We start from the raw sequence: 26767 nt of genomic DNA, 5'->3' as shown, positions 1-26767 counted from the left end.
TTGGCAAACCATAAAATGGAAGCTTATTTAGAAGACTTTTATGCCAGACACAATCAAAAGCCTTTGAAATGTCAAAAGCAACTGCTTGAGTTTCACTAAAGTCTTCCATTGAATTTGTCCATACTGGGAATGGCATGAGGTGGCTTACCACGATCATGAATACATGAGTTGGAAGAAAAATAGGATGCTACCAGGTTAGCTTTATCTTTGGATGAAGTGACAGTAGAACCATCTGGTTTTGATAGGAGGTGGGAACACAGATGGGCAATAGTTGCGGCCAATATCTTTGACAAGAGATCAGAAAGCTTGGTTACCATTTGGCCAAGAAAAATGTTTTCTACTCTTAGCCTGTTTGAAACCTGGTTTGGGCTGATTAAATACTGCATTACAATTTTTTTTTTTTTTATAATGAGAACCCCAAACACGAAAGGTATCAAAACTTATAGTACTTAGCACCTTGCATGGGTTGAAGGAGAAGTATGTGGGGAGGGGGTTGTTACGAGCTTTGGTGTAGGCAGAAAATGAACATTGAGATTTGGGAAAAAGCCAATTATGATATGCAACTTTCTTCTCTTGAACAGCCTTAACACATTTATTGAAAACCAAGGTTTAGATAAAGGACAAAATTTTATGGTGGAGTGTGGGATAAAGGATTCCATCCCTACAAGAATAAGTTTTGAAACAGTAATCCAACCAAGGAAAAGAAGAAATCTTGCAGATCATCCCATTTTGCATTCTTGTAATGCCAAAAAACATGAGGTTGAGAATAGGCACAAGAGAAAGGCGTCATTGGACAAGAAACCATCACCAAGTTGTGATCAGAGATGCCTAGAAGACCACTAACCTGAACTGTGTACTTAGCAGGGTTGGTTGTGAGAAAAGGTTCAAGCATGTTAGCTGCATGGTTAGGATTGTATCATATTCTGGCAGGTAAATGAACAGTCTGTGCAAGGTCATTAATAATTTCAAAAGCCTCAGCATCTCGACCAGCTGGAGTTAATTTTAAGAAAATAGAATCCGGCTGGAATGAGGTAATTTTCCTTAGTGGTTTTAATTTTCACATTGTGAGCATTAAAATCATCAAAGAAAATTACCTCACTGTTAGGAAAATTGAACTGGAGAAAGTCAAGTTTCAAAGAGAGGAAGTCAGAGGTCCAAGTGTTTAGTGGAATTAGGAGAACAATAGAGGCAACAGATGAATTTGACAGAATGTGGTAGGGAGATTTTAAGCCAGAGAAAATCAAAAAGAGGAGATTCCAAATTTCAAAGTCTCTGACAGGGAATATTAAAGTGGACATATGCACAAATACCACCTTTGAAGTGAAAGGAATCGTACAGCGAATAATTTGGACAACTGAGACGAGTAGTAGTTGAATCACCCGATAACTGAGATTTTGTCAGAAAAAGTACATCGGATTTGGTAGACTGTAAGTGGAAATGGACATCATTGAGATTAGAACTGAGACCATGTATATTTGTGAAATGAACGAGGAAGTGTTTGGGAGGTTTAGATGTTTTCGCAGATGAGTTCGCTCTGTTGGTTTGAGAATTCGTCGTGTATTCAATAGTACGAAAAGGTGGGGGTGGACATGCTGTATGAAGTACAGGTGATCCCTGCTTAACGCTGATAATTCGTTCCGGAAAAACAGAGCGCTAAGTGAATCCGCACTAAGTGAGTGCAGCATTCCCATAAAGTAACATGTATTTTTGAGTTGCGGTCGGTGCCGTAGATATTTCCTAACCAATTATAAACGGTAGTGAAAAGATGCACAAACGTCCGTCAAAATATTTAATATTCAAATATTTGTACATATAATGCATTACATACGTTTATAATTATGTGGTAACTGTTTATGTATCAAAATTAAACTTTAAATTCCAATTAAAATCATGAATTTCTTTGATCTAAATTGATTTTAATTGATTTAATTTAAGAATTTAATCATGAAAAATTTGTCAATTTTGGGTTGTACTTTGGCCCTCTTCCTGGTTAACTAAAAGGGGTTTTAATTTTAAATCCCCTACAGCGGGATTTAAAATTACCACCCAACAATAAAGTCAACCGATCATTCGCCGCTTTGAAATCTGGCATGTTTTTTTTTTTCTTCTTTCAATATTAAACTTCTTTTAGGCATTCGTTTTCACAAAAGTCCTGCTTTATCTGTGTTAAAACCTTGTTGAGAAGTATAACACATAACATCACTCTTCAATAATTTTAACAAGTTCTTTTTTGAAAGTTCTGGCTCCTTGATCTGCACTTGTGGCTTCTCCCTGGATTTTAACAGCCCTTACTAGTTTTAAATGGTTCTGCTTTTTTTTTGGTGAATTTTCTTCAGATCATCATATAGGCTAATCTCTCTCTATTTTTTCCTTCTTTTTTATAATATTTAACTTAACTGAATTCTGCATTGGATATTATCTTCAATAAAATTAGAGTCTCTCCATTTCAATCCTAATAGCTGGCCTAGCCCTAGTTGCTTGCAGTGGAACAACTGTCTTTCCTGCTGCTAAAATTAATTCTTTATTTTTTATAATTGTTCTTACAGTTAAACTTGCCTGTCCTAAATTATGGCACACATCCGCTTGTCGTTGACCAGAATCGATTGGCTTCAAAACGTCTCATTTAATTTTCAAATTCAGTCTTTTTCTTACATTTATAGTCTTCATACTGCGTCCAGACGTTGTGGCTCTTTCATTCTTATCCGTCATTATTAACTCTTCGTAAATGTAACCGTGTTGGTTGCATTAATTATGATACAATGTTCGAGTAAACTGTCCGATACGCACAATCTAATACTGTACTGAGTGATGACTAGATTTCGGATAAATGTACATAACGCAAATATTACAAGCAATATACTTGATCATTTTTTAAAATGTTGATCTCGGAACTATGTAACAAGTCAATTTACAATTAAATGAGCATGCGAGAAAATTTCACTCGGCGTGGGAAAATTTGTCAAGTAGGCATGGGAAATGTTTTAATGCTCTTTTGCTATTCATTTTCAAGCTATCGACTCCATCAAATGAAGCGATTTCGTTAAATATGCTTAAAATGCAATCTGTAAAAGAGCATTATAGTGATTTGTGACAGCGTTATAGTCAGATATGGGTTATAATATAAGAACAGCTTTATAGCGAATCAGCGTAAAGCGAACCGTGTTATAGCAAATCAGCCTAAAGCAAACCACGTTATAACGCGGGCCTGCTGTAATGTAATTTTTGGATATAGCATATACACACGGTAAGGATATATCCAGCTCCTTGATATTATGTGGTCTCGACAATGCCCTCCACGTAAACACTTTTCGCTCTCCTTCTAGTCACTGTCTGGCAGAGTAGAGGCAGCAAGATTAAGCACTATCTGATCCGGAAGCTTCCTAGAGTTACCAATAGGTTTGGTCTTGTGGACTATCTAGCAGCTGGCCTGCGAGCACCATTTTAGAGCTGTACCCTTGAAATATAAGGAAGATTGGATATGCGAGACAAACTACCTCTTCTGAGTAAACTGGCTTTGAAATATATAAGTGCACCAGATTCATCAGTTGAAAGTGAAAGAATATTTAGTACTAGTGGTAATTTTTATGAACCTGCAAGAAATAGGCTGTGTGCTGAAAATGTGGAAACTGATGTTTTTGCATTACAATTTAAGAGGATTCAATTTTGATTACTCTTCGTAAAACTACTTTATTTGTTTTTTTTTTTTTTTCCCTTTATACCGTAAAAAATGGTAATAAATTTGATTAAAATACCTTTTAAGTTGCATTTTTTTTATTGTATTCTCTCTATTAATAAAATTAAATTGGCTATAATAGCATCCAAACTCAGAAAATGTCTACTTAATCCAATACAGTTTATCAAAGTTGTATGATGAAATCTCTTGGTAGTGATTAACTGGCTTAAATTTAGCAGGAAATGGCTGATTAATAAAACCGATTAAGTGACAAAAAGCCGACTGACAATTAATCGGCCAAGGAACCGATTACTTATGTACCGATTAATTAGTGCATCTTTAAATAGAATTACAATAAACCCTCAATTTAACGGACCCCGATATAACAGATTTCGGATTTAACGGACTGGACAAATAATAATACAGTAATGTACATAATTAATCTCAACCATATTATTTTTTTTTAGGTTATACAAAACTTCAGTGTTATTATTAATTAAAAATTAATAATTACCTATTTCCATTATTGTTTTGATAATTACCTACTTTTATTTTTATAATCAAATTCAGGAAATTGTAGTCAGCAAATTATTTTTTATTCTTTCTGAAAACGTGTTCAAATAGCTGTTTTCCCAGATAACAGATAAGGGCAGGCAGTGCCTTGCAAGCTGAAAGAGACTCAAGACACTAAACTGCAGGTCCGACTCGCTTTGTTTCAGTCTCAGTCTGCCTCAAGCTATCGTGCGGTCAGGTTGTATACAGAGTGTTTCTGTGATTTCTGAATTGTGACTTTATTTATTAAATAATTTTGGAATCCTTAAAATTTAAAATGGCATCAAGTGATAGAGGAGTTAAAAGAAAGTGTGTGAACTTAAATGTGGCACAGAAATTAGAGCTAATTGAGAAATTAGAACAAGGCTTCTCAGTAGCACGTTTGTGAAATTTACGGTGCAAAAAACAAAAACTGTTTCTGATATCTGTAAATAAAAGGCCAAATCGCAACATTTTATATTTACAACAGAATATTACATTATCTTTATTATAATTTTTATTGTACAGTACTGTATATTGTATTAAAGCCTTTTTATTACATTAAATACAATAAAAAAATGCCCCCCCCCTCCAGGTTACATTTGATTTAACAGATTTTTGGCATTAACGGACACCCCTTCTCCCCTATTAGTCCATTAAATCAAGGGTTTACTGTATATTAATGCAAAATTTAGTATTTGTCCAGTGTATTGTCTGCCTTCAGTCTCTTTCATTAATTATTTTTTAATTTAAAAATTTTAACTGTACAAAATTTCTTCATGGCACTATGAACATCAAAAAAAACCATTGCTGTGCTAAATTTCCATACAGTTTCCTTCATTTTTTGATCAACTGTGTTATCCAGATTTTGCCTGCACAACTGTTGTGGAATGTGTACAGTGTAATGACAGAATTAATAATGAATTTTTAAAGATTTCCATATTAAACTATTTGTTGCCTTTTTTTCCCAGAAAAATGATTGGTGAAATAAATACAACCACATATTCGTTTTTGCATCCCACTAAATGGTTAATTAATTAACTAATTATATTTGAGGTGTTAAGATAATTGAAATGACTGCACTGGCAGACATACAAGAACAAGTGTATGCTTGCTAAGGGCAAAATTTAATACAATAGAACTTCGATTGTCTGTCACCCTATATACTGTCAGTCTCTGTTAACCTTCACGTAACCCCACTACCCGTAATGCATTATGATATTGGTGCCATGTGTCACTCAGTATTTGTATACAACTCACTATATATGGTTGTACTTTAACCTCATCTTTCACATTTTAATAAATTTCATTTAGTAAACCCATCAAAGTCACCGCCCGCTATGGCACGCTCTCCAGGCATGTCCATCGGGGTGGCCCTCAAGATTCGGTCCTTGCCCACTACTGTGGAATATTGTCTTGGACACCGTTCTTAACATCGATCTCCATGAAGTACAATCTCAGGAATTTGCGGATGATCTCATTCTGACGACACAGGCAAACTCAAGAGCCACGTTAGAGGTCCTCGCAAATCGGGCCCCTGACCACTCTCCAAGAATGGGCAAACCGAAATCAACTCAAAATATTCCCCACAAAAACAAACTCCATCCTACTAAAGGGACGCCTTGATCTTAGGTGGCCTGCGCAAATAAAAATTGGGCAGGAAACAATCAAATTCTACAACCAACTGAAATACCTAGGCATGATATTGGACCAAAACCTGTCATTTCAGGACCATCTGAAATATCTCTGTGAAAAAAATAAGATGCTATGCAGCCATGGTTGCCAGGGTCATGCATAAAGAATGGAGCTTGAAAAAGCCTCATTCTTTATGCATCACCCACTACTGCCCACACTTTGCTACAAGGAGCCAGGTCAGGCACCCAGTAGATTATTTTAGTACTCTGGCAGGCCCCGCCACCTAATTTCCAACGATTTCAGTGGCAAGGCCTATATATATATATATATATATATATATAGGGGGGGTGAACCCTAGAATTTGGAAAGGCCAAAAAAAGTTTACAAGAAAGTGGTTGAATTTAGACGTTGGTTAGAATTTGGCGGCATTGTTAGGGGCATACTCAGTCAGTTTAGTTAGAGTTGGGAGGGAGACTAGGGGGGGAACAAGCAGAAGGATGGAATGATAGAGTAGGTGTCCCTAAAGAGGTCAGTGGGGACAAGCCCCACCAGGCGAAGTATGAGAGAAGCAGGGAGGAGACAGAGACCTGTTTCCCTCCTCCCCTGCCTGGGGATGGGGTTTTAAAGGGAACTGGTTTAGAGTACCCAGTTCAGATCGCCAAATGGTGTATCGGTAGCAAGCCACAGTATATCTTTGTTGGTGATGGTTGGTCAGGTCCATGTAGTGTCGAATCCAGTAGCAAGGTCAAACTGCCCATCCCGCACTGGGGTGGGATACAGGGCTATGTCGACCATTTTAGTACCTGAGGCAAGAATGAAAAATTGTGCCCTACTTTAAATGATGGCAATTATTTAATCTTTCTTTTTGTGCCCCTTTTAGCTTTTAACCTGAGGCAAGAGCCTTGTTCGCCTCACCCTCGGCACAGCTCTGACGGGATATGTTACCTGGCAGTAAGGAACCCAGGAGAAAGGTTGGGAGAGACACGCATTTACTTCATTCATAATCTGCATTCTCATTCTAATTGCATTCTACTTTTATACTTTTTTCTTATAATTTATCCTTTTTTTGTTAGTTTATATATATATATATTTTTTTTTTTTTTTTTTAATTATTAATATCTTTTTATTTTTCTCCCTACTCAATTCATTCATATTTTTTCTCACACCCCAGGGGGGATGCAATGATGTGTAATGTAATTTAATTACTAATGCTTAATAATTAAGCTAAATATGAAACAATATAAAAGATTAAAACTAGGGTTAATGTGTACTTAACTGTAACATTTATGGTTTGTGTTCTTTTTCTCACACACTTGCACTCTCATTCATTCTTTTGGCTTTCGTTTCATTTGTTCGACTCTTGCTCTCTGCACTACACTCTCTGGGCATCTCAACTTACTGTTATTCTTCAGTTGTGGTGCAGGCTTAGCTGCAAGTTTTTTGCAGGCCAGAGGAAAATGAAGCAATAGTGTTTGTGTTGTTAGTATGTATAAAATAATGTAAGTTATTATTCACTTTGTATTCTTTCAGCCAATTGCATATGCTCTTCCAGTCATTCCCATTCAACATAACACTCATTCACTCTCTCTTTCCCTCATGCTTGGTCACTCTTTCTGTTAGCAAAACTGACATTTATTCCCTTTTACCATAATTCCTAATTCACTCTTTCATTCAGTGCCCAGCCTATTCATTCTCATTTATTCATTCTTCTTTCATTATAAATTGCAACCCTTTGCTACTAGCTTACTGATATTTTTCAGCTATTCTGCTTCCCTGGCTGCCTGTACATCTCCCTCCCCAACATAGTTACTTATTTGGTGTGGGGCCCCCAGGTTCCTAACCGGTGAATCCAGTTTTGTCATGTCAGGAAGCAGAATACTGCTGTCCAGACAGTTTTTAAGTCGTCATCTGGGCGCCGTTGGTGACGTAGGCCATTTTAACTATTGATTATTGTTTAATTGCTGGAGGGGGGGCAATCGGTACTATTAGCTCTGTTCGGGAGATGTCATAAATTATACATTCATATAGAATGTGTACCCAGTATTCAATCTTGCCACAGGCGCAGTTTGGTCATCACTCATCCCTAAGGAACTTAGTTTTGCCTTTAGGGAGCTGTGACCTGTCAAAATAAACGTTGTAAAAAGTTCAAGGACATACCAGTTAGGTTGTTTTGGGCTAACTATTGCCACCCGTGGCAGAAACCTTTTGGTAACGAGACCTCTGGTTTCCTGCTCCCACTTTGTTTGCCCTAGCTCATGGAGCTTTGTGACTATATATTTTTTTCTTTCAACATTGAAGGTGTTGGCTGTATCAAGGGCTAACCCTAGAAATTCTGTGGGTATGCCGTTTTTTAAGTCTATAATACAAGCCTCGTTAGGCTACTTCCAGGTAAAGTGGGAGAGCCCCGGCCAGCAACTGCAGTGCATGTGTGCTCACTGTGCGACATGCTCTGGTAATAGTGATAAGTTTGTATCGATTGCATTGTCTTTGTATTGTTTGTATTGTCCTTTGTATCGATTCTAATTTATTCCTGTTTCTTACTGTGGCCGAGCAGGTGAACTACGCACCAGCTCCATAGGTGATAGCAGGGACGAACATTGCATGGTATATGATTGCCAGGGTCTTTCTTTTGAGCCCCCCAGTCTGATCAACTGATCCTGGAAATCATACCTGCATAATTTCTCACTTTCTTTGCCAAGTAGGTCAAATGGGGATTAAAAGTTAATTTTGAATCAAAGACCACTCCAAAATATTTTAGTTCTCTTACCATTTTTATAGTGTTAATTTTGATGTGTGGATGTCTTCTTATGTCCAAATTGCCTTTTAGAAGTATTTGTTTGATTTTTCAGGCAGTATTTTGAGCATGCACATTTGTGCCCATTGCTGCAGCTGCAACAGGGAGGCATTTGATCTTCGCTCTACAACCACTTGCATGTTACCTTTTACAAGGAAAATCATGTCACCTGCAAAGAGGGAGGCATTTGATCTTTGCTCTACAACCACTCGCATATTACCTTTTACAAGGAAAATCATGTCACCTGCAAAGGCCTGGCTTTCCATGCGGCCCTGATCCAAGGCCACAAATTCATCCACTGACAGTAATGTTAAAAGTTGTTAAACATTGATGCTTGCTAAAAAGGAACAATTATATTCTGAAATGTTTCAATGGTTTGTTCAAAAATATAGCCAAGGAATCCATTGTTGGGACCTATAATAATCAAAAAATGGTATTGAAATCAATAAAAATCTAGGCAGAAATCCTTCATTCAAGGCCGGCATCAGATGGTTGGACAAATTTAAGTTTCATCATGTATTCGACAGTTGTCGATCCAGGGTGAGAAGTTTAGTGAAGATAGCGCAGCAATTTATGTTTTAAGACCAAATATACAACTGTGATAAGACTATCCTTAATTGGAAGGACAGTCTAATAAAACAAATACTTCAAAAGAGACTGGCCTCAATGACTGAACATATAGCACCGGGATAAAAGATTGCATCACTATAATGGTATGTGCTAATGCCAGCAGCAGTAATCATAAATTGCCTTTGCTTGTTACAGGATAACTAAAAAGGCCTAGATCATTTAAAAATATGAATTTAAATGCTTTGCTAGTTAAACATTTCTCATTAAACATCGTGTGCATGAGACAAGATATATTTCATGATTGGTTTCATAAAATTAAGAATATTATTGACAATATCAAAGTAAAGTGTTTAACATGGTATGGTCATGTAAAACGGATGCAAGAAGCCAGATATCCAAAGGCTATCCTGGAATGGATACCTGCTGGAAGAAGGAGAAGAGGAAGATCTAGGAGGACATGGATGAATGGAGTTTGGGAGTGCATGAAAGCCCGAGGTTTAACTGACCAAGACACCTTGAACAGCACTTTATGAGGGGAAAAAATTCCTACCAAAAAATAACTTGTAGGCTGAAGAAACCTATTATAAATAGAAACGTTCCTGTTGAAGAAGAAGTTTAAAAAAAAAATTTGTACCATGTATAAGATCACATTTGGCATCAAAAATTTCTCCTCAATATGCAATGTTACTGATGGACAATGTGCCTGCTCATTCCATACTCATATGTGATTTAGAAAGCGATGATGGCAAAATATCATGCCACTTTCTGCCAGTAAACACGACATCTCTCATTGAACAGATGGACCAAGCTGTGATTGAGAGTATGAAATGTCATTATTGCAAAATGTTCATTCAAAAACTGGTTTCGGCAGAAAATAAATTAGATGTAATAGTGTTTTGGAAAAGCTACACTATAAAAGATGCAATTTTCAGTGTCTCTGATGCCTGAAATGATGTTCCTGTTCAAACAATACAAAGAAGCTGGAATAAATTGTGGCCAGAAATATATTCAACTGATACAGAAACCATTCCAAAAGAAACTAAAATTTTGCAGTTATGTTTGAATGTTCCTGGTTTTAAAAATATTTCAATGGAGGAGGTAAATGATTGGCTGGATATAGACAAAATGGATGTTGGATGCGCAAAATGGATGTTGGCAGCAACAAAACATAATTAACCACTGTGAAGCTAAAACTATGTTGTCAAAGTGCATTGAGTGGTACAAGAAGAAGCAAATGCAATGCAAGTGCTACTTTTGTGTAAAATTCGTAACTTTGCCTCCCAAAAGGCCCGAATGGTAATGAAACAAAAGAAATTAACTGACTTTTTTAGAAAAGAAATTTAATTAAGTAATATTGTTTTCTTTTAAATTTTTTTAATGACATTAGAACAAAGTTGTACGTATGTAATATTGTTTTCTTTTAAATATTTTATGAAATTACTAGACCAATGTAAGTCAAAATATTAAAAATAGGTATGTATGTAAATATCTGTACTATGATTTTTTGATGACCTGGTAAAAAATATTTATTAATTAAAGTTTAATTAATTAGATTTCATTGGGTTATGTATTGTGTAATGAAATAAACAAGTTAGATCGGTCTATTTTATGTATAATATCTATAATGTACATATTGTATTATCTGTCTATTTGATTATGTGCCATGGTCTCGGTCCCGTACCCTGGCGGATAATCGAAGTTCTACTGCATTGTGATAAAACACCTGATCATAATAACATCTAGAATTAGTCATAAGTAAATCATGAACAGGAACAGTATGACCCAAAAGTCCCTTGTGCCAAAATCCCCAAATACAACGGCGCCTCCGTAGCCAGGTGGGAAGAAGTAGCAGTGTGTAGCACACGCTTCTTGATTAGACCGGGGTTCGAGCCCGTCACCACCAAATATGGAGGATGCGGAAAGATCAGGAAATGACCACCACATATTCCCGGAGCAATATGGCCTTAGTTGCTAAGCTCCTAAAAACCAAATAACCAACCAACCCAAATACAACAACAGTCATCTGGGAAGAACACCAGATATGATATTGTATATGATGGTGCTGGTGATGTTAAGGCTAGGCAATATAAGGCTTCTCTTAGCAGTTATGAGATGATATTGAAAAGGTACAAAGAGTTAGCATTGAATTTCAATTTTGAAATAGCTTGATAGGAGGGAGCTAGAACGATAACCTTCCCAATCACTTTTTTCTGACTTGTTAAGAAAGCAAGCTTATAAGCATCAGCAAAAAAAAAAAAAAAAAAAAAATTTTTTTTTTTTTTTACATCTGTCCTCCATTTAACAGTTTAGTGGTAGTAGTGGCAAATGATGCAAGAAAGCAAGCTTACATAGCATTACACACACACCAAGAATTTGTCTAGTTCTTCCTTGAATTTATTTAAACCACACATTTCCACAACAACAGAGAGAAGTCTATTTCAACAATGATTCCCCGTACAGTTTCTTATTATACTCATCAGAGTCATTAGGCCTATAGCACACTCCTACTCTCAATTTTGATCTCCCAATGCTTATGTCACACAAACTGACTCAACAGTGCACAGTTCATCTATATCATCGGGATGCACTTCTTTTGATTTTATGTTTTTCTTAATTAACAGATAACACCACCTCCCTTCCTATCCTGTCTATCCTTTCTGTACACATCGTACTCCCCAAATTCCAGTTCGGCATTCCTTATATCTGTGTGACACCACGTCTCTGATATCCCAACAATATCCACCTTTGATGTCTTGACCAACACTTCAAATTCATCAAATTTATTTACTATACTTCTAGCATTGGTATACATGCAAGTATACATGCACCTATTCTTATTTTTAGTTACTCTAACACATCCCATATACCCACCTGTTTCATGATGACTGCCATCCGTCCCCGAAACCCCCAACACCCCTCGCTCCAGGTCGCTACTTATTTTAATAGAAGTTGTGCAAGAATCACTTTCACCTCTGCCTGCGGCTACTGTTAAACTATTAGTCCTTGTATCCCCCCAAGCTATCAGTTTTCCGACCCACCTAACACTGCCTCGATAGCATCAGCAAATATTCTTTCTATTTAAGTGTATCCCATCCCTGTAGAAGCAGTCTCTCCTGTTAACAAGTACAGTCCAGGCTGAAAAAAATTCTATCCCTTGAGCCTTGCACAATCTTTCCAGGGCTGAATTGATCGACAAGGCTCTCATCATATACTCCCTCCTATCATGTCTGGGCAGAATTGCAGACACTTTCAAATTCAACCCTAATTCACGGCTTTTTTTCATCAGTGACCTGTACTTGTTAAGTAATTCTGCCGGTCTCCTACTCTTAATATCATTAGTGCCAACGTGTACAACTATATCACCTTTTGTGTCCCTAAAAGATGATATCTGCTCTACAACGTCACCTATCCTTTTTACAAAGGATGTTTCCCGTTTCCCTGACAAAAGAGTCACCAACAACTACTAGTTCCTGTGGGACCAGCGCATTCTGCCTTGGGGGTTGCCGCTGTGTTGCATGATGACCAAGTGCAAGCTCTGTCATTGATGTGGGCAGCTGAGAGCCTGATGGGCCCCTCAATTTAGATCTTTCGAGGGCATCCACCCTGTCCTTCAAACTCTCATATAGGCCCATAACAACGCTGAGTTGTCGCCTGATTTCCCTACACTCCTTACATCGCGCGCGCGCACACACACAAAGACTTCCCCCATGGCAATATCATGTTCCGTTCCAGATAGTTCGGCAAACATTTCACAAGCTGCACATTTTTTTAGGCTGTGATGCGTTGGAGAATCGCCCCCCTCAGTTCTCCTCCGAGTCACAGCACTCCTGCCACTTTGTGCCCATTGCTTTGCTGCTCTAGTTTGGGGCATGATATTTTAAATTAATAAGATCAATAAATTAAATTAATTAAATGTCAATACTACGCTATCTAATAGAAACAGTGAAGCGTATTACTGTTTCTATAATTATACATATGACCGTACTTATGTATTAGAAGATGAAATGCACAAGGCATAATTTCTTATGGGTTTAGGTAATTAGCTATGTAATGCTAATGCGTAGATACACCATAGTTTACCCATAAATTTGAGCTACCTATGTAGTGTAAAAGGCATCGTTTTAATTTTATCTCATATTGTGGTTGCCTTCACAACGAGATAGGTGGTATTACCCTACTACACATAAATACCAGCTATCTCATTGTGAAGGCAACCACAATATGAGATACAATTGAAACAATGTGTTTTACACTACATATGTAGTTCAAATTTAGCGGTAAACTATGGTGTATTTACTCCAATATTATATAGTTAATTACCTAAACCCATAAGAAATTATGCCTTGTGCATTTCATCTTCTAATACATTACTATTTATACACCATTTGGCATCTCTCATATTGTGGAAATAACTTCGCAAATGTCTTGGCATGTTGCATTACCAGGGTACCTGCCCAGTCACTGATGATGATGAAGCCAAATAGCTTCAAAACGATTGTCCTGGTGGTGGTATCACTGAAAATATATAACAGCAGTCTTCTCTACTAGAGAATCATTATTTATTTAAAGTAGTGCAATACTAGCTATCTCGTTGTGAAGGCAACCACAATATGAGATACAATTAAAATGATGCGTTTTACCCTATATATGTTGTTCTTGAGTGCCTTCCCCGGGGGCTCGGCAAACCCAGGGTATGGGCTTGGCAAACCCAGGGTCCTGAGCTGGATATCATCATTCTTCTGTTCCTTGGTGATTACTTTATATTTGTCTCTCTCTCTCTCTCATTGGGGGTAACTCTGGGAATTTTTTTGGCTGGTGCAGCATAAGCCTCAGGCTTCCTTGTACCATATGGCTAATAATAATAATATTTTAGGTGTAACTTCTGCTATTATGTTAAATAATCCATTTCTTTTGATTTTGGTTCCTCTTTTTAGAAGGAATTTAGCAGCAAATTCATCTATTGTTATTATGCTACTGAAGTTTTTATAGTATATATATCCATCATTGTCTTTTTCTAATGTTGCCTCTGGTACATCAAAAATTAAGAAGTGAGGTTTTTTCCCCTTTTGGCTTTTCTGTTTTAAGCCCAAGTTTTGTGACCTCGAGTATTGCCTCCACCTTTTTTAAATCCTCCTTTATCCCTCCCCCCCACCTTTTCATACTATTGAATACACCATGAATTAACAAACATCTAGTGAGTATGGGCTTGGCACACCCAAGCTCCTGAGCTGGATATCGTCATTCTTCTCTTTCATGGTGATTCCTTTCTACTTCTGATTTTCTCTCTCTCTCTCTCTCTCAGGGTAACTTGGGAAATTTTTTTGGCTGGTGCAGCATAAGCTTCAGGCTTCCTTCCACCGTATGGCTAATAATAATAACTTATCTATGAAAAGATCTAAACCTCCCAAATTTCACAAATATACGTGGGCTCATTTCTAATATCAATGATGTCCATTTCCACTTACAGCCTACCAAACCCATGACAGAATTTCAGTTATTGGTTGATTCAACCAGTGCTCATCTCAGTTGTCCGAATTATTCCCTGCATGATTCCTTTCGCTTCAAAGGTGTTACTTGTGCATATGTGCAATCTGATGTTCCCTAACAGAGACTTAGTAATTTGGTTTCTCTCCTCTTTTTGATCATCTCCGGTTTAAAATCTCTCTCTCTCTCTCTCTCTCTCTCTCTCTCTCTCTCTCACTCACTCACTCACTCAGGGTAACTAAGGGTAAGTTGCTACAATGGATAAAAGGATGGTTGAGTGGAAGAAGACAGAGGGTGGTAATTAATGAGTGCTGCTCTTCGTGTACAAATGTTATTAGTGGAGTCCCACAGGGTTCAGTGTTGGGTCCACCGTTGTTTTGTATATTTATCAATGATATTGATGAAGGTATATCAGGCTTAGTGTCGAAGTTTGCAGATGATACAAAGTACTGCAATAATTAAAGACAAACACCAGCCAAGGAATAAAAAATTTTTACTATAAAAATAAAAATAATGTGATACATTATCGGAAATATTACAATAAATTATGATAAAACGTTAAAAATATAATTAAAAATATACCGAAGCAATAAAATTATCTAAAATAAACTGGATTAAAAGCGATAAAACCTGAAGCTTTCGGAGGCTGCTGTCTCCTTCTTCAACAGTACTGTTGAAGAAGGAAACAGAAGTTTCCGAAAGCTTCAGGTTTTATCGCTTTTAATCCAGTTTATTTTAGATAATTTTATTGCTTCGGTATATTTTTAACGTTTTATCGTAATTTATTGTAATATTTCCGATAGTGTATCACATTATTTTTATAGTAAAAATTTTTTATTCCTTGGCTGATGTTTGTCTTTAATTTTTGCAGTATGGAATTCCCAGCCCCATAGGCCTGTTTGAAGATATAGATGATACAAAGGTTGGCAGGGTTGTTAATGACGGTAATGGCAGTGTGCTACTGCAACAGGATCTAGATAATTTGGGCAGATGTGCTGAAGTTTAACCTTGACAAATGCAAAGCACTGCATATGAGTAGAATTAACCCCAGAGAAACATACCAACTGTGTGGTACTACACTTAAGGTGGTAGAAAATGAAAAATTGGTCATCCATTATTATGGCACAGTCCCAGTATAGTTTGTGAGTAGAGGTCTCTAGTATGGCCTGAGTTTTGTACTTGCAATATGGTACACTTTATTGGTTCAACTAGTGCTAGATTCTGATGTATTATCCTGGCAATCTGGTTATGTCTGAGATTGTACTCAGTCTTGGTGGTCACCTTGCATCTCACAGTTATGTTCTAGATTGTTTATGGAGCTAGGTGGCATTGTCAACGTGTCATCTATTTCCTATAGTTTCTAGTCTTGATGGAGGTCATTTTAATGTCTGCTATGGAGTGCCTTCTTCACCAAGAGACAGAAAGATGTCTTTGTTTCTTCCGTCTGTGTCAGTGGAGTCTCTTTGTTAAGGTTGCTTGTTAGGTGCCATTTGTCTATCTCTCTTATGGCTTGGTAGATTACTGCTCTGTTTTCCTGGAAGTAATCTCATAGGTTCTTAATTGCCACCACCTGTTGTTCATTGAGGTCAGTCAAACCCCTCCGTCCCTCCCTCTTTTCTGGGATATAGTCAATTTCTCGTTGACTCACTTCGGGTGGCATTGGCAGCTCTTGGTCATCATTATCCTGGGAAATGTCGTAATCTCCTTCAGCTCCATGTTGGTCCAATCCCAAAGGAGTATGTTAGCACTGGGAGTGTGAAAGTGTTTATAGCTGTGACCATGTTCCTGCCAATCAGCTTTGATTTTAGCAGGCTTATCAGTCTCTGATGGTATTTATCAGTTAGGTGAGCCTTGATCTCTTTGTGTTTTAACTGATGAGCCTTTATCATTCCCAAATATTTGTAGGTCTCTCCCTCTGTCATTAGCATTAGTAGAAGCATATGATGCAAGAAAGCAAGCTTATGCAGCATCTGCAAAAAAAAAAAAAAAAAAAAGAAAAAAACACACTCCCATTTCATCCCTCCGTTCTTTCGAAATACCTGTCCAGCTGAGCCTTAAATGTATTTCAAGCTCAGCTGGAAAGAGGTGTATAAAAATTTAAGCCTTTCTTCGTAAGAGCAAGCCTTTGTTCCATTCACTAATCTTGTTGCCCTTCTCTGTACTCGTTCCAGCAGCTCTACATCCTTCTTGAAATGAGGCCTCCAGACCTGTATACAGTACTCAAGGTGTGGCCTAACCATTGCCTTATACAAGGGAAAATCACCTCCTTATCCCTGCTAGAAAAATTCCTGTATATCATTGACAAGACACCATGAGATACTCTTGCAGCCTGTCTGCACTGCTCAGAAAACTTCATATCTGCCTGCACAATTACCCCCAGGTCCTTTTCATTCTCTACCACTGTCAGTGGTAGTACCACAGAGTTGATACGTTACTCTGGGGTCAATGTTTCCCATATGTAGTACTTTACATTTGTCACTGTTAAACTTCATTTGCCACCTCTCAGCCCATCTGCTCAACCTTGCCAGATCCTGTTGCAGCAGCATAGCGTCAGTAGTGTCCTTAACAACCCTGCCAACCTTTGTATCATCTGCAAACTTGGACATTAAGCTTGATATACCATCATCAATATCATTTATAAATACAGGAAACAACAATGGACCCAACACTGAACCCTGAGGGACTCCGCTAATAACATTAGTCCACGATGAGCAGTGTCCATTGATTACCACTCTCTGTCTTCTCCCCCTCAACCATCCTTTTATCCATAGCACCAATTTGCCTCCAGTGCCACACTGCTCCAATTTGTGCAGTAGTCTTCCATGTGCAACAGTATCAAATGCCTTTCTAAGATCCAAATATATAATATCAGAGTTATTCCTTGCATCACAGTTCTTTTGTGACTGCATCATAGTATCCAATCAAATTGGTCAGGCAAGACTTTCCTTTAACAAAACCATGCTGTGTCTGAGGTATAACTGAAGTCTTGTCTAGATGATCCTGCAGTGCTTCTTTAACACAAGCCTCCATTAATTTTCCTGGCATAGAAGTTAAACTAACAAGTCTGTAATTACCTGTGTCTCCCTTTGATCCTCCTTTGTGGATTGGGGTCACATTTGCACATCTACAGTCTATGGGTACCTCCCTTGAGTCCAAAGAAGCTCTCATAATTATGGCTAAGGGTTTGCTTATCTCCTTTGTTGCCTCCTTTAATATCACTGGATATATCCCATCCACCCCGGGTGCCTTTTTTATGTTTATCCTCAACAATTTCTCCTCCACTTTCCTCTCAGTTATTACAAAATCATCTATCTCACTGCCAGAGTTTACTTCACCTCTGGCATTCCTTTTCCTGAATAACTCCTCATGTATGAATGTAGATGCAAATTACTCGTTTAGTTTGTTAGCCACCTGAGCAGGATCATCAACAGTTGAACCATCAATATCCAGTGGACCAATTTGATTTATCCCGTTCCTTCTAGAGTTTACATTGGTAAAGAACTCTTTGCTGTTTTTCTTTGCATCCTTTGCCAAGAATTTCTCATAATCTGCCTTTGCCTGCCTAATCTCCTTTGTGACTTTGTTACAGACTAGCTTATATCTATCATAGGCTTCCATGTCACCCATTAATTTATATGTATCCCATGCATTTTTCTTCTCTGCCATATGTCTCATTAGTTCATCTGACATCCATTTAACCCTAAATCTTGAACAGTATTTCTTAGTTGGTATTATAAAGCCTAGTAGCTTCCAAGATAAGTTCTTTGAATGCTTTCCATTTTGAATTTGTTGTTGATAACATCATCAGTTGGTCCCACTGTATAGAATTTAAATACTGTATCAGACCATCGTAGTCGCCTTTACGAAAGCAATAACCCTTCCCTTTACCCCTGATGGTAGTTACCTCGTTGCGTAAATCCCACTTCAGCACACTGTGATCACTGCCACCTAGTGGTTCCTTTATCTGCAGATTCTTAATGCATGAAGAATCACTACTGAAGTCATTGCTTCAATCTCTTCACCCGTCTTCACTGGTAGTTTTGACCTACTGGATGTCTGTGGCTCTTGCATTTGTCTAGGCCAAATTTCATTCTGAGGTCACTGCTGAACTCTTCTTACATACAGTCAGTCCTCAGTCCTCGTATAGCACGATAGTTGTTTTCCTAGAAACCCTCGTGCAATGCAAAATCGTGCAATATAAACAACAGGCCCTATGGGAAAAAAATGTTAGGGGCCGACCACCCAAGATTGAACACACATTTGTAATCAAAACATTACCAAACACAATAAATAATCGTAATAAAATACTTCCGTATTTTATAACGATTAAAATACGTAATAAAAAATATTATAATTTTTTATAATATTTATTATTATTGTATTTTATTATAATAAATAATAAAAAATACATATTTTTTACGAATAAAATACTTACGTATTTTATTACATAATAAAATATTGCTAATGCTTTTGCTTCTATCGTAAGCAAAATTGTTTTGTTTGATTTTATATCCAAACAGATGACAGCGGTTCCATCTCTTCCAATTCTTTGTCTTAATCTAATGGATTTTAATTACACTTTGAGTTGTTCCTGCTCTGAATGTTGGTTTTATTTTCTCTGCATTCTTTGTAATTCTCGGCGTTGCCTCATTTAGGTCTGTAGCACGTGCAATATCACATGGTCTTTCATTTCGCTCAAAACGTTTCACAATTTCATATTTTTTCTCTATCGACAGAGGCGGACTGGCCATAAGCCTTACCGGAGGCCGGTGTGATATAGGCCATAAACCGTAGTATGAGGCCACTATAAAATATCCCCGGTAAGAATTTTTGACCCAGTTCGCCTCTGTTTATCGATATTGCTTTTCTTTTTCTCTCAGAATCTGCAGTATCTTCACCAGGACGCTTCCTTTTCACACCTTTTAAGTATTTTACTCGTTTTTAGGGAATTGAGTACAATTACAAAATGAGGAGGCACGCTTAATACACATAAACAAAGCTGCGCGTGTGTAGCAACTGAATAACAACACTGTAAAGGCAGAGACACACTATTAACACCTCACATTTTACTAAAGCACATTTCTGGGGGTTACTGCCATAAAACAATAAAAACAATTTCCAGTTGCGTTTCTGCTAGTGGAATCTGTTATAAACTTGTAGTAAACTCGATCTAATTGCATTTGCTATTATACCGATAGCTGGAATTGTGTTAGAGTTTACGTTATTATGGTGAAATGTGTTTCCCCTTTCACTGATATAAAACACATAAATACATTTTCAGAATCTTCTCTTCATTCCTATCGTGTTGCGTTCAGTTGGGGTGATTCCGCGTTCGACTGTCATTTCTTGTAAACACAAAGGCGAATTGTGCATAAGCGAATTCGGTTTGTGTTATATAAGATATCGTTCCCCTATTTATAAATCGTGTGTGATCAAATTCGTGTAGTGTATACACGTGTTATACGAGGACTGACTGTACAGGGTAGCTGTTGGTGTTGATTCTTGGTTGTAGCATAGCGTTTGATGTTATCCATGTACATCAGGTGAGAGAGAGAGAGAGAGAGAGATAGAGTATACTGGTTCTTCCCTCCCCCCCCCCCCTAAAGTATCGAACTGGTCATGATGTTCTTGACCTTGATGGTGATCATTCATTTTGCCATGGTTGCTTCTAGGGTGTGTCAGTGTTGAGTTGACTTTGTAGATCTTAGTATCTCTATTTGCCAGCTATGGGACACTGAATTGACAACCTTTTGATAGTCGACGTAGACCGTGTACAGGTTGTGATGATGATGATCTTGTATATTGTTGAGAGACATGTCAGTCTGTACTCCTGGATTGTGTCGGAGTACCTTGTCATCTGGGTGAACTGTGCTGGTGTGCGAGCGTGCGTGTGTACAGCTGAACTTCTTGCACCAACAGTTGTGGATGTTACCTATCCTTGGGATTCGTCAATTGTGGGACTTACTGATTGACTATTGTACTTCTTCCCAAATCTTCCATTCTGTCATCTCTTGTATGTCCTTGGTTTTCTTTGAGGGGAGGCATGGCTATTATAGCTAACTTCACTGCTCCACAGGTTGTCCCAGAACTCCTTGAGTGTCTTCCGGTTGGGGAGGGGTTTCCATTGCCTTCTTTCTCCTCTTGTCTGATTATCCTGTAGAAGGCTCTCTGGTTCTCATCTGTTTTCTTCTGGTGCATCTGTACATGATGAGGGACCTCCCAGTGATGATTCTGGTCCTCCAGATTAGTGTCCCTGGGATCCAATTCCCACAGATCTGGTTCCAGGCTAACAACATAGGAATCCGGCATGTTTGCAGTGCACTGTTATCCATCGAAGTTCGAAAAGGGGATACTGGTGGTTGAGAGACCCAGCTTCAACATACTTCGGTCCCTGTTTTGACAAGGTGGGTGGTCCTGGATGGCCCTGTTTTGACAAGGTAGGTAGTCTTGGATCAGTCAGTAGTGGGTCCGCTTGCAAGGGCCAACCATGTCCATGCCATGCCCATACCATCATGGTTTGAGGGACAGGATTCAGGGTGGCGGCGGAGTGGGTATAGTGTCCCTCTGCTGAATGCATTTATTGCTTGCCTGGTAATGGGCATCCCATTTGGGTTCTGTCGGGAGCCAGGACACTGAACCAAACCAAAAGCTCCATGAATTCTGATAAAGTAATTTCTTGTAGTAGGCTCTCTGGTTCTCATCTGTTTTCTTCTGATGCATCTGTACATGATGAGGGACCTAGATAATTTCACTTCTGCTAAAAGACAGAAAACAGAACTTATATCAGGTCCCTGATAATTCACTTTACTAGATTATTATATTTAATGTTATCATGGGGTATACTTTTTTTTTTTTATTATATCAGAGCAAATTTCATATCTGATATCAGTTCCTAGATTGTGTCATATATTGGTTCTGGTAAATTGCTTAGTGCAGTATTACTCACTGCTTGTTGGCCCTCAAGACTATTTACACTTTCAACACTTATCAACTGTTGCACTGTCAGCACCTTTGTGTATAGTAGCACATTTTGTTTCATTTTAAAAAGTCAGTGCAGTTTTAAAGTCATTACTGTACCACATCTTGAGTACTGCATACATGTCTGGAAGTATCATTTGCCAAACGACATGTATCTGTTAGAGCAGATGCAGAGAACAATCTTGGGGCAACAAGATTGGTGAGGGGGAAAAAGGGGGTGCTCTTACCAGGAAAGGCTTCAATACTGCACATTGCAGTGTCTGGAGACTTAGGCACCTATGAGTAGATCTAATTGAGATTTTTAAAGGTTCTTAATGGATTAAGTAAGCTCAGTGCTCAGATGTATGAAAATATGTCTTCAGCCAGAGGGTGGAAGAACTAGACAAACTGCTAGAGTGGACAGACAGGTGATATGGAAAGTAGGTTTTTTTTTTTTTGATGATGTATGAGCTTGCTTTTTTTCTATCACTTACCACTACTAATGCTAAGTCCACAAAGTCAGTATTGTGGCATTGTTTACTACTTAAATTATTTTTCTAAATATTCCAAACCTGGGTAGTTGAAGGGTTGAAAAACTATGTAGTCAATTCATCGTGCAAAGCACCTTCAATGTTATAGAAGTTAAGCTGAATTACTTTATAAATACATAGAGAAAGAATTATTATAGTTAGGTATGCAAATGTGGCACTGCACATTGAGCCAAATTTGGTGATCTGCAAAATGATTTTTGTTTTTTGTTGGAGATAGTAAAAGGAAAAAAATGAAGTTGTCAGAAATTTAGTGCTATGAGAAAAGGTTTAGCCTGAACTACTACATTCTTCATATAATATAGTGGCGCCTCCGTATCCAGGTGGGCAGGAGCAGCAGTGCATAGCACACACTTCTTGATTAGACCAGGGTTCGAGCCTGTGACCACCAAATACGGATTATGTGGAAAGGTTAGGGAATGACCACCGCATATCCCCGGATCAATATGGCCTTAGTTGCTAGATGACTCTCATCGACCGGTGCAATACCACCACTTTGCTTATTGGAGGCTTGAAGTGGTGAAACCCATGTTTAGTCTCTAGAGCAAAGTTTCCGGCATTCCCTCCATACTTCTCTTTCAACCCATGCACGGTACTAAGTACTATAGTTTTTGATACCTTTTGTGTTTGGGGTTTCCATAAAAAAAAAAAAGAAAGAAAAGAAACAACAACAGGAACATATAATATAGTTTACCATGCTTTCAGAACTTTCCATACAGAATGTATGTTATTAGGTTAGGTTTTTGAATGTAGTTATGCTTTTCATGCTAATTTACTTGATGTATTTCTGTTTAATTTAAATAAGATATCACATGCTATGATAAGAACACCAAATGATTTTTTAAAAATTAGTCTAGTTGCATCGCATTGTTATTTTAAATTATGTATTTTTTTCCCCCCTGATGAAATGTGGGAATGATCTTAAACAAAGCATATGAACACAGTTAACTTTACTTAATTACTTTAACTTAGGAAGGAAGGTTACAAAGTACACTATCTTTCACAAACAGTTACTAAAATTATAGTTCAGCTACATTTCTTGATTCACTGTAGAATACCATCAGTTCATAAAAAAGTTGGGAGCCAATGCAAGCCAGTGACGGTTCTCCTTCCAGTAAGATCAGAAAGAATGTTTTCCTTTTCTGTCTGATGTTAATAGAAGAGAATCTTAATAGCATATATTGTTAACTTTTTAGCTGAAATGAAACACCTCTTTTGGCTGTAGTGTAGCAGCACTTTGGTTCTTCCCTACTTTTCCTCTACACAGATACACATATTTATTGGCTTTTTTTTTTTTTTAATTCTAGCTCTGTATTTTCCTTTTTTGTGTCTATACTTGTTGAATTTATATGCAGGTTTGTTCATGTATGTTTTATGTGCATTCATTCCATAGATTATAGAGACTGCATTTGATGCATTAAAATCAAGCAGCACAGATCCATTCTACAGAAAGCAATGTTGGGAAGCAATTAAAGGATTTTTGGTGGCAAATATTGAACAAGATGACGAGAGACACAGTATGCAGCAACTTTTTTACCATCCAAGGTATTTCAGATTTTAACAAAATAGTGAATTAGCATTTTAAGTATTCCACATTCAGTTTGTTTAAAGAAGAAAAATTTTGAACTTAAAAACCTAAAGTTAAAGTTCATATTTTATTATTATTAATAAAAGTGCTAATAATTAAATATTTTAAATAGCACCCCTATTTTTTTAGAAAGTGTTATTTTTCCCATGTTAGGAAGGAATGAAGGAAGGAAGGTGCCTATGGATCATTAATGTAACATCCCCTAGATTTTCTGCCTTACCTAGTGCAGTTTCAGCCCTCTAGAAATAGATTCTTTATATTATTATAGTTTCAACATAGAATTCCAGATAATGATAATGTGTCAGCTAGAATAAATTAATGGACTGTATTTATCAAATATCGTGGAATGTATTTATGGAAGAGCATGGAACTTAATTGTATTAATTTCATGGGTTATTTAAAGGTCTGATGCTATCTTACTAGGAAAAGGAGATACCCCCACCACATCAATTTGTGTCCATTTCTCACCTCATGGTACATCATCTTAGTAGGGTGACATAGTGGCATAGTGTTTTGTGAAAGGTGCCACCAGTGGTTTCCACATCTGTGCCATAGTACTCTGTGAAGAAGTACAGAATCTCTGTAAAAGCCAGAAAAGTGTAATGTGTGGTTTTAGTCAGAGTAGTATTATGTTAGCATTAGCATTAGTAGAGGCATTTGATGCAAGAAAGCAAGCTTATGCAGCATCAGCCAAAAAAAAAAAAAACCCACTTCCACTTCACCCCTCTGTTCGTTCAAAATACCTGTCCAGCTGAGCCTTAAACTTATTTAGGCTATCAACCTCCACCACAAGGGATGGCAGTCTGTTCCACCAACCAACCACCCGCTGGCTAAAGGCAAATTTCCGCACATCTATCATACATCTGTCTTTCCTCAATTTGAATTTATGCCCTCTCAGGTGATTTTCCTGAGCTAGAGGAAGAATCCCATCAGCATTGAGCATGCTTAAACCATTCAAGGCTTTATACACCTCTATCAGATCACCTCGCTGGTGCCTAGTCTCCAGACACTGTAATTTGTAAAACTTAAGCCTTTCTTCGTAAGAGCACCCCTTTGTTCTATTCACTAATCTTGTTGCCCTTCTCTGTACTCGTTCCAGCAGCTCTACATCCTTCTTGAAATGAGGCCTCCAGACCTGTATACAGTACTCTAGGTGTGGCCTGACCATTGCCTTATACAATGGAATAATTACCTCCTTATCCCTGCTGGAAAAATTCCTGTATATCATTGACAATACTCCATGAGCTACTCTTGCAGCCCGTCTGCACTGCTCAGAGAACTTCATATCTGCCTGCACAATCACCCCCAAGTCCCTTTCATTCTCTACCACTGTCAGTGTAGTACCACAGAGTTGATACGTTGCTCTGGGGTTGCTTTTTCCCATGTGTAGTACTTTACATTTGTCAATGTTAAACTTCATTTGCCACCTCTCAGCCCATCTGCTCAACCTTTCCAGATCCTGTTGCAGCAGCATAGTGTCAGTAGTGTCCTTGACAACCCTGCCAACCTTTGTATCATCTGCAAACTTGGACATTAAGCTTGATATACCATCATCAATATCATTTATAAATACAGAAAACAATAATGGACCCAACACTGAGCCCTGAGGGACTCCACTAATAACATTAGTCCACGATGAGCAGTGTCCATTGATTACCACTCTCTGTCTTCTCCCCCCTCAACCACCCCTTTATCCATAGCAGCAATTTGCCTCCAGTGTCACACTGCTCCAATTTGTGTAGCAGTCTTCCATGTGCAACAGTATCAAAAGCCTTTCTAAGATCCAAGTATATAATATCAAAGTTATTCCCTGCATCCAGTTCTTTTGTGACTGCATCATAGTATCCAATCAAGTTGGTCAGGCAAGACTTCCCCTTAACAAAACCATGCTGTGTCTGAGCTATAACTGAAGTCTTGTCTAAATGATCCTGCAGTGCTTCTTTAACCAGTGCCTCCATTAATTTTCCTGGAACAGAAGTTAAGCTCACAGGTCTATAATTACTTGTGTCAGCCTTTGATCCTCCTTTGTGAATTGGGGTCACATTTGCACATTTCCAGTCTATGGGTACCTCCCCTGAGTCCAAGGAAGCTCTCATAATTATGGCTAAGGGTTTGCTTACTTCCTTTGCTGCCTCCTTTAATATAACTGAATAGATCCCATCCACCCCGGGTGCCTTTCTTGTGTTTATCTTCAACAGTTTCTCCTCCACTTTACTCCCAGTTATTTCAAGATTCTGTAGCTTACTGCTAGAGTTGAATACACCTCTGGCATTCCCCTTGCTGAATAACTCCTCATGTGTGAATGTCGATGCAAAATATTCATTTAGTTTGTTAGCTACCTGAGCAGGATCATCAACAGTTGACCCATCAATATCAAGTGGACCAATCTGATTCATCCCCTTCCTTCTAGAGTTTACATAAGTAAAGAACTCTTTGCTGTTTTTCTTTGCATCCCTTGCCAAGGATTTCTCGTAATCTGCCTTCGCCTGCCTAACCTCCTTTGTAACTTGGTTGCATATCAACTTGTATCTATCATAGGCTTCTGTGTCATGTGTTAATTTGTAAGTATCCCATGCATTTTTCTTCTCTGCCATATGCCTCATTAGTTCATCTGACATCCATTTTGGCCTAAACCTTGAACAATATTTCTTAGTTGGTATGTAAAGCCTAGTAGCTTCCAAGATAAGTTCTTTGAATGCTTCCCATTTTGAATTTGCTGTTGGTAACATCATCAGTTGGTCCCACTGTATAGAATTTAAATACTGTCTCAGTCCATCGTAGTCGCCTTTACGGAAGCAATAACCCTTCCCTTTACCCCTAATGGTAGTTACCTCTTTCAGTAAATCCCACTTCAGCACACTGTGATCACTGCCACCTAGTGGTTCATTTATCTGCAGATTCTTAATGCATGAAGAATCACTGCTGATAATCAAATCAAGAGTATTACTCCCTCTAGTTGCCTCTCGAACATGCTGATGTAGAAAACA

General features: G+C 38.0%; 1 protein-coding gene across 6 annotated transcripts in view; it reads left to right on the top strand.

The window, feature by feature from the left end:
* The window catches only part of Nipped-A (Transcription-associated protein Nipped-A), a 1216281-nt gene that overhangs the window by 403167 nt on the left and 786347 nt on the right, over positions 1-26767 (top strand). For all 6 annotated transcript variants that reach the window (XM_090382460.1, XM_090382459.1, XM_090382462.1 and 3 more), the window contains one exon: positions 23586-23737. In XM_090382460.1, coding sequence (XP_090238586.1) covers positions 23586-23737 — 152 coding nt within the window. The remainder of the gene's footprint in view (positions 1-23585; positions 23738-26767) is intronic.

The sequence above is a fragment of the Mastigoproctus giganteus genome, chromosome 10 (assembly GCF_048544385.1).
Source record: "Mastigoproctus giganteus isolate SK-2022 chromosome 10, ASM4854438v1, whole genome shotgun sequence".
In the NCBI taxonomy this organism is placed as follows: Eukaryota; Metazoa; Arthropoda; class Arachnida; order Uropygi; family Thelyphonidae; genus Mastigoproctus; species Mastigoproctus giganteus.
Note: the sequence above shows the minus strand (reverse complement) of the source record. Positions and strands in the feature narration are given on the sequence as shown.